We start from the raw sequence: 12,753 nt of genomic DNA, 5'->3' as shown, positions 1-12,753 counted from the left end.
CACAACAGAACAGTGCGTTATTCAGAGGCCTGTTACCCCGACGGCGGCCCGCCCATCAGATGATCCTGGAGGGTGGGGTGTGACTCACAGGGTGTTGATCGTGTCCTGGATGATCTGAATCCAGCTGCTGCGCTCCTCCTTGGAGCTGGCGTGGACTTCCACCATCTCCGGGTCCTTCATCCCCATACTGATGAGGAACAAGCCTTTCTCCTCGTGCGCCACTTCCCTCACAATCAGCTTCTTCAGAGAGATCACTGTCGATTTCTGGTCCTGGAAAGTGGGGAGAGTGCATCTAGAAAGACGTGGACGCAGCAACCCAACTCTCAAGACAGCTTCCGTCTCAGGGCGGGCTAGATGCCCTTGAGGAGCCTGCGGCTAACTCGCAGCGGTGGATATGCGCCAGCGCCGCTCTCTCCACGCACCCACCCTCTCCTTCCCCCACTGCGTCCACAAGCCCACTTTCTACATTGTGTCTCTATTCCTGCCCTGAGACAGGTTTATCAGCACCATTCTTCTAGACTCCAAACATATGGGTTAATACATGATATCTTGTTTTTCTCTCAAAAAAAAAAAAAAAAAAAGCACATGGCTTAACAAACAATGGCAGATTTGGGAGAAAAACCAAATAGCTGGTTATTTCACTCACATTTTATCCAACAGAAAATGATTTCTAAAAAGGAAACAAAAATTTAAGGCTATCAAGGTTCGAGCCCTTTCTGGTTTTTGTCATAGACTCTGGTTGGCAAGGCTATAAGGGGGAACAATTTGTAAAAACACAATACATGAGAAATACTACAGCGACAGGCTTCTTTTGGGATCAAATGCCGCAGGCTCTCAGAAGGATTCTGAGGGAGCAGAAACATAACTGGAGGGGAGGGAGGTGGGCAGAAAACTGCAAGGGTACGTGAGAAAAGACCCAGAAGCCTCTGCCCTAGTCAATTTTGAGACGGCGCCAGAGCGGTAACCCTGAACTGCACTCACCACCCACCCTCACTGTGGTGGACACTGTTAATTACGAACAGCAGAGATGGGCCACTTGCTTACCAATGATGCAAAGACGTACTTCTGGTCTTTTTCTTGAAGGAAGACCAAGATGTCAGTCAACAGGACCGCTTGGACCTCTGCAGAGTGGTGAGGGGAGAGAGCGCCACAGTCACTGGGCAGGGAAGCACCTCCAGGGCGCGCAACCAGACGATAACCCAGCAGCCCACCGACACGGCGCTTTACCACGCTCCTCCCGGGCCAGGGTCTGACACCTCCACAGGGTCCACATCTGGCCACTAGATTTCTTAGAGGCATTCTGAAATGGCATTGATCACCAAAACCCTGTTCAGGGAAGGTCTGAGCACTAAGTGCTGGAAAGACGGATCCCACAAGGCAAGGTCTTTAAGAATAAAACACTTTAAAAGTTGGGAAGCAGGCTACAGCAACACATTCCTCAAAATGCTCTTGCTCACAGTGTCTCTCAGTTCCTGACCACAGTAAGGGGAAAGGCGTGGGGCAGCAGACAGGAAGGCTGCCAGGAGGTGATGCAGAGGACTATCTCAGTCTCGTCACGAAAGGCAGGCTTCTTCCACAGGCCCTGGAGGACAAGGGGGCCCCTGACACCCACACCATCTCAAATACACTGAGCACCGTGCTCTGCTCGGCCCAACACGGCGCTGGCAACCTCAACCTCTCCGTGCCACAGAGACGGCCTGCTCTTCTCAACTGAGATGCAGCAAGAGGCAAATTAACATCTCTAACTGGTTATGCTTGCCAGGGGCGGGGATGGACAGTTAGGGCGTTTGGGATGGACATGTACACAATGCTGTATTTAAAACGGATAACCAACAAGGACCTGCTGTCTAGCACAGGGAACGCTGCTCAACGTGCTGTGCTAGTCTGGCTGGGAGGGGGTTCGGGAGAGAATGCATGCATGCGTGCGGTGGCTGAGTCTCTCTGCTGTCCACCTGAAACTACCACCTGGCTGTATCCCAATATAAGATGCTTTTCAGTGTTCAAAATTAATAACTAAATAACATCTCTAGTTGGATCCAGAAATCAAAAGAACGCCACCAACAGTTGCTCAAATTCTCAAGGCATATGTGGTGACATTTCCCAGCACTCCCTTAAGGACAAGGTAGGACATCCCTGGAGGCAAGTCGTCTACCGAGACCTCACAGGATGGCCCCTATCTGTACCACCTTCAGCCAGGAAAGGGGCTGGGACGCCTATGACTCCCTGGGGAAAACAACAGGCTGACTTCTGCAGCCCCCTCCTGGGTGGTCAGGCCCTTTTCCAACACTTCTGCCAAGACCGGGTTGCCTCCCTGTGTAATTCACGGCAAAGCTACAAGGAACAGAGGCAAGCAGGCCCGAGTCCTGGGGAGGTCTAGTTTTCAGCACAGACCACAGTAATTTTCCATGCACTACTATGAGTTTTGACAGCTTAGTTTTTTTTTAAAGTTTAAATAGTTCAGGTGTCTGCCAAAAAAAAAAGTCCTAACACGTAAGTTTTCAACTTTAGTTTTGATCCTACGGTTTATGTGACCAGTGTCAGCAGATGAGAGAAAAACAGTTCCATCCTCTTTCAAGGGTTACTCGACACAGGACTGGCTGTTCTTGGCACAAGTTCACTGGGGGGGTGAAAATGAGTAGAAACCAACTCCTCTTCCTGCTGGAGACGTTTTGGGCCAGGAAGCCTATCGTTCTGCCATTGCTTGGACCAGGATTTCGTCCCAACAGCTGGAATCGATTATTTTTTATTTCGGGAACGAATGAATCAACTGCTGTGTAGAGAAGGAACAGGGCGCTGGCTCCAGGCAGTGGCCGCTCTAGGAAGCCTGCTCTCACAAGAGGACTGGCACTTCACGACCAGGAGGCGGCCTCGCTGCAGTGGGGAGGTCAGAGTCCCTGGCTGTGGTCTCAGGATGTCACAGGAGGGAGCTCCGGGGACCACGCAATGCATCACGGAGCAGGGAGATGCAGAGCTGGCTGGGGGCTGGAAGGGGTGTTTCTTCTCTCTGAAGTGACCCTGCCTGGAGGACCCTCCCCCGGGTCCTGGCACCAGGGACCGTCCTCAGCTAGGTCGGCAGTCCCCCCGGGCTCCGGCTGTTCTCCGGCCACCCCCAGCAGTGCACCACCCACACTTGACTCCACCCCTGTCCTGCTCAAACCCTCCGTTGTGAGCCCCTGCCACCACGGGGATCCCGGTCAGCCCCTCGCCTGAGCACATGTCCACCCCCAGCTTCTTCCTCGCTCCGCCGCCCGCCCGCCCCTCCCAGGGCTCCACGCTCTCACGCTTCCTTCTCTCCCTCCTTCAAGACGTGACCTGAAAGCCCCTCTCCTGGTCGCCCATTCAGGCCTCTGTTCCAGCAGCCATCACACCGCAGGGCAAGAACCTCTTTAAACGCCTCTGCAGTCCGAGCCCAACTTCTAAGCAGGGTGTCCTGCGTTGTCTACCTGCGTGCCTCGCTCTGAGCAGGGGCAGACCCGAGCTGGCTAAGGACGCTTAGGCGTTGTCGGCAGCCTACGGCATCACTGACCCCGTGGCTGGTTCACTCCCCTGAGTTTTTTGCCAGTGGGGTGGCTTTGTGTGCTCAGCTCACTGAGGGCAGGGAGGCATGCTGGGGGTACTCAAGGCTACTAGTGAGGTTAAGAGTTATGAGACAGACCCAGAGGATACGGGTTTGATGAGGAAAATTATTAAAGAAACCAAACAAAAAACCCAACAGACCAGATGCACAGATGAATGAACAGACCTCCTAACTTCCTTAACTTGATGGGGCTGATCATCAAAAAAAAAAAAAACACAAAAAAACTAAACAGGAAATGAGTATCTTTCATGATCTCTTTTTCTTAGAGAAAAATAAAAGATATGAACAACAAAGTTTAATAATGAGTCGAGTTGTGAGTTAAACGTTTCTCTAAGGTCTCAGGAACTAAGAATTCCTCTAACATTTTTTCAGAACAATCGATGATGTATTTTTAATCTCAGAGAACCTATGAATGGGGCAGCTGATGGTGCTTCCCTCCTGGCAGTGGTTTTGCCAGAAACCCCGACCCCAAATTTGCTGCCGTCTCTCATGGGGGATTACATCTGCCTTAGGAGCTCGCATCTGAGTATGAAGCTGACTCTTTGCTTTTTAAAAATCTTCTCATGCCCCTGACTGCACCAGGTCCTTGCTGCCTTACTGTACTCGGCGTGGTTTGTGAGCCAGCTCAGCCCAGGCCTTTCTGATACAAGACTAAGGACTGAATGACGGCTGCTCCTGGGGAGCATCCGGACGAGGGTGCCCGGAAGTGGTCTGGGGACACCTGCATCCTGCCTGCTCGCCCCTGGAGCGCGTGGAGCCTCAGACATGAGCAGGCCTCACCTTTCAACCTCCCGGTTGCGCTCTTCAGAAACACGCTCCCGTCCCGCACCAGCTTCTTCCGCTTCAGGTCCTCCTTGGCAAACATCTGACCGCTCTTCATCCTCATGATCGACTTGCTGTCGGTCTTCGTGTAGATCTCGTTCAGACGGACCTTCTTCTCATAACTTGCCACCTTGCTGTCCACGGCGCTGATCACGTCCTTCACCAGGCCCAGGGACTGCGTCAGGTCCTGCTGCTCCACCTCGTTGTCTGAGGAGGAGAGGAGAGCTCGGTCCCTACCGGGCAGGAGGGGGATGCCCTGCCTCCGTGCCCCACGGCATTGTCCGTGCTCTGCGGGCAGAGCGAGGCCGACACGCTGCGGTCACGCCCTGTCCTCTGGCTCAGTCAGAATTTAACTCTAAATAAGGTTAGACGTTTCAGTGGGACAGATGACGTGCAATCACGAGCTACGTTCTCTATATACACGTGTGCTGTGCTTAGTCGCTCAGTCCTGTCCGACTCTTTGCGACCCCACGGTCCATGGGGATTCTCCAGGCAAGGACACTGGAGTGGGTTGCCATGCCCTTCTCCAGGGGATCTTCCTCATCCATGGATCGAACCCAGGTCTCTTGCATTGCAGGTGGACTCTTTACCATCTGAGTCACCAGGGAAGCCCCATATATACATATATAGCTGTACAGATACTTACTTGGCCACACCAGGTCTTAGTTGCAGTACATGGGACCTGTAGTTGACGCATGTGGGATCTAGCTCTCTGACCAGGGATCAAACCTGGGCCCCGTACACTGGGAGGGAGGAGTCTTAGCCACTGGACCACCAGGGAAATCCCACAAGCTCCCTTCTAAAGTGGAAGGAATCCAACATCTTTAGGCAGGGCGAGGAGCCTTCAGTTTCTTAATCTGTGTCTTTGTTTTACCTAATCCTTAATGTAACTGTGGTGGAGCAGGATCAGCAGAGAGAAAATAAGCAGGGACTGATTCACTGAGAAACAGTAGCAATCCCTGCACTTGCAGGGGAGGCGGGAGTGTCCTCTCCCAGCCGAGAGACAAGTGACCAGCTCTGCAGGCCACTGAACGCTCGGCTGGGGTCACCCAGTGGTTCCTTCCCTTCTCGCTCGCATTCACTCTAAGTCTGGTGACGTGACATTTCATGTTTGCACTCAAGAAAACCATTTTTAAGAGAAAACACAGGCTTCTCTTTTAGTCCTCCTGGATGTGGAAGAGTCCTTCAACGGGGCCTCTGCTGGACAGACAGGGAACAGGCCACTGGCAACTAAGATTGATTCGAGAGAGAGACTCACCTTTGGTACACTGCAGTATCCTCTGGAACAAAACTGGGTATTTGGTGATCCGCTGGGTTACAAGCAATATGCACTCGGGGATTCCCAGCCTCCGGACGACCGAACTGCTCATCTTCTTCTGCAAGGGAGGAGACCAAATGTCAGGAACAACCCAGAGGGGAAGGCTCGGGCTAAACCTCACGGGGACGCCAGGCTCTGGGCAACGGTGGGCAATTCCACATTTCACGCCACTACCTTCACAAAGGCCTGAAAGCGCTTGTCTTTGGTGTGGAGGTCTTTGAAGTAGTTCACAGACTGGTTGTGCTGCCCACAAAACTTGCCGTACGTCTTCTTTAAGCGTTCGGCATTGTCCCCCGAGAACTGCGGAGGAGAGCAAGCAAAGTTACGCCGTCACTCGGGGCGCTAAACCCGTGTTACCGCCATGTGCCAAGGGCCCACGCTACTTGCGTGACTCAGGAGGGCTTCCTCACTGCGCTCAGGCTCGGGGGCTCAGTCCTGTCTGACTCTGTGCGACCCCACAGACTGCAGCCCGCCAGGCTCCTCTGTCCATGGGATTCTCCAGGCAAGGATACTGGAGTGGGTTGCCATTTCCTTCTCCAGGGGATCTTCCTCATAACTTCCCCCAGAAGACTGAAATGGTGCAGGAGGTTTGGAAGACAGGCAGTTCCTCGAGAAGTTAAATGCAGAGTTACCATATGACCCAGCAGTTCCACTCCTGGCCATAAAAACATGTCCACACAAGAACAGGCACATGAATGTTCAGAGCAGCGTTGCTCACAACAGCCCCCAACCAAGGGGAACTAATCCTAGTGTCTATCAAAGGATAAACGGATAAAATGTGGTACTCACATATGAAAAGTCCAATCACTAAGGACAACATACTGTTTTATTCATTTATATACAATGTCCAGAACAGGCAAATCCAGACAGAAAGTACATCAGTGGTTGCCTAGGGTGGGGGAAGTCGGGGAAGCTGGGGCGGGTGCTGATGATAAAAACGTTCTACAACTGGCCCTGGTGACGGCTGCTCAAATCCATGGATATACTAAACACCACTGAACAGCACGTTTTACACGGGTGGATCACACGGCTTATGAATTATAGTTCAATAAAGCTGATACGGATATTTAAAAAATAATAAACACAGAAGTATCCATGTACTGTGCAAAACGTGTTCTAACTCCCATTTGTCATAAAAATAGCAATAAAACAAAGGGACTCACTAGAAGTCTTTCATGAGGAAGCAGGCTTAAGAATGTCTCCTTGGTAAGTCAGAAAGCCGTCGGAAACAGCCATGGAAAGTTACCTAGGGCTGTTTATCCTGCTTAGCTCGGGGCAGCAGTCCCAACAGGTCTGCGTGGCCCTTCTATCATTCCCATGTGTGCTACCCCATCTGAAGCTATGCTCACTGCGGGGCAGCCGCTGAGTTTCTCTAAGTGGTCCCTACAACACACGCTAGCAGCCATTCCTGCTGGACGAAGCCTCTGGAGTCAGTAAGGCTTGATCCTCACCCCAAAGCTTCAGGGGAGCCTTTCCTTTCCCCCTGACCACCAGAGAAGCTGAAAGCAGAGACGTTTTAAGTGATCACAAAGCAAACACCCTCCAAAGGCAAGGAAACCCGACTTTTACTGCCTACCTAGCATGTACGCTGGGCACTTTGTATACACATGGCTTTTAAATTTTGAAATAGCGTTAGAAGAGAAAACCTACTGCCCTCAATTTCAAAAAGGGAAAACTGAGGGCTGGAGACATGGAACCACCCGCCCAAGCTCACAGAGATCACAGGCAGTTCCGGGACGAGAACACACGGCTGCCAGTCCCCACGTGTGTCTGTGTGCGTGCGTGTGTATGACAGAGAAGTGCCCGGGGGCCTGCTGTGTGTGTGTGAAGTGCCCGGGGCCCTGCTCCTGCTCACCTGCTGCACAAGCACGTCTCCGATCCTCTTGATGAGAAAGTTCTTCTCGCTTTTATCCACGAGGGAGTCCTTCTTCCGCTCGAGGATCCGCTGGAAGAACTGGCTGTGGATGCTGATGAGCTCGTCCAAGCAGGGGAAGAGCTTCTCCACCATCTGCTGCTCGAAGAGCAGGTCGGCCATCATGCCCCGGCTGTAGACGTCGCTCATGATCTTGAGGGTGCGGAGGTGGTGGAACTCCGTCTGCATCAGCTCTGGGGTGGGGGCGACAGGGCTGGACTGTCAGGGATGCCCCCCTCGCCGATTCCCCTGCTCCTGAGAGCCCGGGCCTGTCTAAAGGCTGCTTACGGCCCAACTTAAACTTTAAGGCTGGGTCAAGAGCTGCCTTTTCCCCAAAGAGTTTTCACCCTGTTCCTGCTTTTCACGGGACCTCTCACACTACTTTCTGACAGGCAAACTGGACTCCATCCCCCTCAAATGGTGCTTTCCAAAGTTATCTTCACTGGGATTCAGGACCTTCCGTAACTGACTGTGCTCCCATTTCCCAGAAAGGACTTGTATTTAGTCTAGTTTATGCTGCAGCTGAGGAATTAAACTGTGCTGTCACAGGGGATCTCTAAGAATACTGCATGAATAAGCACTCATACTCAATAAAATGTTCAGTAAAATTCAAGCAGATCATTTTACAGAGAGGGAAGGTCAGAAATAAGAGCGTGTCTCTATACCTCAAACCTTTTAAAGAAAATCTTGGAGATGGCTATAATACATACTTGAAAACTGACTTGCCAAAGTGCAATAAACCACCCACCAGACAATGTGAATCGGATCTCAGCAGAGCAGATGAGGAGTCTCACCGTAAATCACTTCTTGCCGCTTGACGACATCTTTCTTGTGCTGTTTCAGAAACTTGCTGTCCACGATCTGACTCCAAGACTCTGCTTCCAGCTGTTTGGACTCAGTTTCAAAATCTCCCATTAGCTGTCCTTCATTCATGTCTGTACCTACTCCTCAAAATAAAAAAGAAAAAGAAAAAAATTGGCGTCAGAGTCCTGCATCAGTGACCTCTAAAAAGCCTCTGCTGGACATTCTTTGGGGTGATAACTTCATGCGACTATGCACTCTGCACTAAGACAGTGATATTCACAGTATATATATATATTCTATTAGAAAGGAGCATTTTCTGTTCAAGAGTGACGTACACTATATTCAACTTTGGTTAAGGGTGAAAAAGTCACCTAAATTAAGGTGATTAAGACATGATTCCTATGTGAAGCAAGAGCTAGAAGGGCCCTGGTGACTTTCCTTGTTTAAGAGAGTAGGTTTACAACTGTGAACTGAACGTGTACGCAAGGCTAGGGCAAGAAGCAGTGGCTGCGGCCGAGGCAGACCACATCACTCAATGACGTCCTTCAGTGGACGAGTACCCAACAACTGGATAAGCAGGTTCACCAGCTCACTATAAAGCATCTGATGCTGCACAGGCAGTTCAGAGACACATCACAGGAGCCAGGAGAACAGGCACCATTACTCCATCAGTGCCTGTATTCCAGCTTACGGCACAGTCTCTGCAGACACCCACCACACAGGCTGTGGCCTCCGCTTACCCTCATCAGTAAGGGACTCTGTGGACTCGTTGACCTTGCTGATTTTATTCAGTGAGTCTGTTGAGTGGGACAGGAACTTCCAGGTGTTCGCTATGTTCTCATCGTTGCCAACTCTAGGGACAGAAGGAAACACGTATGTAAGGTGTATTCTGAGAAGCCATGGTTTGTGAAGCTCTGAAAAACTACAAAATGACAACATGGAAGGCAAATTACTTATGTCAGGTACCTGGCAACGTGCAACATGAACTATGAAGGAGGTCAGAGGCTTTGAAATACAGCTGCAACCATGAACTTTTTGAACCTTGCAGTTTTATTTTTTAAACCATAAGTAACAAGAAGAATGCTCTTCTTTCAAACTGCGTACACATTATAAATGAAATTTCTCTGTTTGAAACTCGTGTCTAACTACAACACCTTTTCCTTGTGTTCCCTAAACACCTACAGAGCCAGCACTCAACACTAAACCATATTCTTTGGACTTTTCTCGATCCCAGCGAGCACATCAGGCACCTGGTTTATGTTTGTGGTATGGCACAGAGGTAAGCCAGAGTCACTTAAAACTAAATTTTATTTAAAGGCCAACTTTTAAAAGTCATAATATAAACCAATTGAGAGGAACTTAACAACTCTGAAAAGAAGATAATCATGCCACCGAGACAGAATGATATAAAAATACCTGGATTTTTTTTTTTTCCTTAAGGAGGAGGAAGCACTATCCAGCACAGAGGTTAGGAAACACAGACAAAAGGAGATTTGCATCCTTCAGCTGGGAATTTTCCTCCAGCCTGAGTGAGGAGAGCTGCCAGGGACGCTTTGAGCCCTATATTTGAGGTGACTTCTTTACTTGGTAGAAAGGCAGGCACCTGACCCCGAACAGCCAGCCACATCACAATCAGCCCTGTACTAACCACACACAGCCGGAGCCTCCACAGCCAGGGGCCATGGCAGCTTCCACAGGGACAACATAGAAGCTCAGGGCAGAGGAGGGGCTGGGAGCCTACTGCCATACTCGGCCCATTACTCACTCATGACTGAAGAGGCAAGATGCAAGGATGGAAAATAAAATTTAAAAAAAAAAAAAAAAAAAAGATAAAACAGAACTACCCTCTCCTCCCAGGTTCATCTGACCAATAGGAAAATGTGACATCTGAAAATGTAAGTGGTTGCAGGCCAACATTCAGCATTAAATCCCTTTTCTCCCCCCCTATTTCCACTTCTTATTTTGATCTAAAAAATCATCCTCTTAGAAGGCAGGTTCTTTAAAGGCAGGACTGATCATGGACAAAACCTTACTTGAGATGGTATTCAACGGGGATCCTTGTTATAGAATGGCTGCATCAAATGTAACCCTCACCCTGCTTGTCTCAGCTATGCACCGACTCGTTAGGTTACACGTTCTTTCCCAAGAGCATCTTTTTGTCAAATGGTATAAATTATGATGCTCTCATCGCCTAGATGTCACCTGTGCTGTCTCCACACCCCCACTTACCCAGCGATGTTCTGAATGGAGACGCTTTTGGAAAGCATGACGCTCTGCTGGGACCGTCTGTTGGAAAACATGTGGGCGGTAGTGGTCTCATCGGCCAGAAGGACAGCAGACCGAGGGCGTTCCTTGGGCTGGGAGGCTGCATGGGAGAGGACACCGCCAAAGTGTCAGTGACTCGGGCCCTCCAGCACGGACCCGCCTGACGAGTATCAAACAGGAACAGACCGCTTTAAAAGAGATCCACCCTGGGAGTGTTAACTGGAGACAAAAACTCTACGGAGGTCAGTGTGGCGACAGTTACTGAAACTGTGAATGTCTATACCTATTGATCCAGTGGTTTCCTTCAGGACGTCTTCATGTCACAAGATTTACTTGTTTACACTTGCAATGACATACGACCAAAGGTATTCAGTGCAAAGTTCAGTAAAAGCAAAGTGAGTTACCAAAATAAGGTCGGTTAATAAATCACGGTATATCCTACTGGTGGATACTGTGAAGCTTTACAATAAAAATGAGGACACCCTGCCCGAATTGACACAAAAGTGCACGACAATATATTACGGGGGAAGAGAAAATCGAAGTGCAGAATAAAGTGCGCCACAGACCATGTCTATGTTTAATCCAAATTGGTGTCTGCTTTCATTTTAAGAAAAAAACTTGGAGAAGATAAACATAAGAAATGGAGTTACCTGTGGAGTGCGATGGAAATGAGGCAATAAGGATAAAGAATCACGTGAAAGCACCCTGTGTTTAAACTAATTCAAAGAGAAAAGGAGACTGAAAGAATCTTAAGGACACAAGCAGCCTCAGAGATGACCTAGGCCAGTGTTTTTCCTGTGAGGGGCTTTATAGTTATGCAAATTCCCAGCCCTGTCTGTCCTGTGTGGGTGGGACCTAGGAGTCTAAGATGTTTTTTACCAGCTTCCCAAGAGTTTCTTCTGTGCAATGTCTGAGAACACAGATTTTGACCAATTCCTCTAATTTACAGGGGAGGGAAACGCAATCTGTGATCGATGTCACCCAGCTAAGCTGTCCTCATAACTACTTCTTGTGCTGTTCAGCCACTCAGTCGTGTCCGACGCTTTGTGACCCCATGGGCTGCAGCATGCCAGGCCTCCCTGTCCCTCTCCATCTCCCGGAGCTTGCCCAAGTTCACGGCCATTGCACACGCCCAAAGAGGACACTGGGGCTCTGATTTCGGGTCAGGGAGTCACACTGACATCTGGGCAACAGATGATTTTTCCGTGGTAACGAAGCTCCTGTCCCAGACGTGAGCAGCATTCTCCGTCCAGCCCTAGGAGCGTCAGGAGCTGAAGGAAATGACTGGGGCAGCTGTTACAGCTTCACTGTATTACAGGATGTGCTTGACTTAATAAAATGGATAAAGCCATTCAGATTCTTTTCAGAAGAAGGTGATGTAATCATCAGAAACCTGCCACACAGCGGCATGACCAGACCCTGATGGCAGGAAATATGCAGGATGCCAGGAGATGGGGGCCTCGCCCAACAGGGAAGAAGGGCGAGAGGCGAACAGGCTCTAGTGTGAGGGACTGGAGTACCTCAGGGTTTCAGAGGGAAGCTGGCGAGCAGATAGAATATGATGCAGGAGCAGTTCCCTGGGGGCTCAGGGGTAAAGAACCTGCCTGCCAACCGCAGGAGACAGGGGTTTGATCCCTGGTCCGGGAAGATCCCACGTGCTGCAGGACAGCTAAGCCCGAGCACTGCACCTACTAAGCCCTCGTGCTCGAGAGCCCGCGCTCCACAGGAAAAGCCTCCGCAATAAGAAGCCCGTGCACCACCACCGGAGAGCAGCCCCTGCTTCCCGCAACTACAGAAAAGCCCGCGTGGCCACAAAGACCCAGCACGGCCAAAGAGAAATACACGAAATTATTTAAGAAACATCAGATGGAGGGAGGAACATCAGTCCTTGAATGGGGAAGTCCCTGACGTGAGGACGTGGACAGGCGGACGGGAAAAGAGGACATTCTGAAGAGGAGGACCGGTGGGAGAGGGGTTCATATTTGGGAACGCATGTAAGAATTAAAGATTTTAAAATTAAAAAAATAAAAAACTAAAAAAAAAAAAAAATGAAGA

The 12,753-nt window shown here is 50.1% G+C and overlaps 1 protein-coding gene across 13 annotated transcripts in view; it reads right to left on the bottom strand.

Moving 5' to 3' along the window:
- The window catches only part of AKAP13 (A-kinase anchoring protein 13), a 320,574-nt gene that overhangs the window by 20,002 nt on the left and 287,819 nt on the right, over positions 1-12,753 (bottom strand). For 7 of the 13 annotated variants that reach the window (XM_069559264.1, XM_069559270.1, XM_069559268.1 and 4 more), the window contains 9 exons: positions 10,663-10,798; positions 9,174-9,286; positions 8,424-8,576; positions 7,573-7,823; positions 5,892-6,017; positions 5,658-5,775; positions 4,358-4,606; positions 1,045-1,121; positions 89-270 (listed from right to left, as the gene is read on the bottom strand). In XM_069559264.1, coding sequence (XP_069415365.1) covers positions 89-270; positions 1,045-1,121; positions 4,358-4,606; positions 5,658-5,775; positions 5,892-6,017; positions 7,573-7,823; positions 8,424-8,576; positions 9,174-9,286; positions 10,663-10,798 — 1,405 coding nt within the window. The remainder of the gene's footprint in view (positions 1-88; positions 271-1,044; positions 1,122-4,357; positions 4,607-5,657; positions 5,776-5,891; positions 6,018-7,572; positions 7,824-8,423; positions 8,577-9,173; positions 9,287-10,662; positions 10,799-12,753) is intronic. The other 6 variants (XM_069559267.1, XM_069559272.1, XM_069559274.1 and 3 more) reach the window with 2 other exon arrangements.

The sequence above is a fragment of the Ovis canadensis genome, chromosome 18, assembly GCF_042477335.2.
Source record: "Ovis canadensis isolate MfBH-ARS-UI-01 breed Bighorn chromosome 18, ARS-UI_OviCan_v2, whole genome shotgun sequence".
Classification (NCBI taxonomy): Eukaryota; Metazoa; Chordata; class Mammalia; order Artiodactyla; family Bovidae; genus Ovis; species Ovis canadensis.
This window is presented reverse-complemented; position numbering and strand designations above follow the sequence as displayed.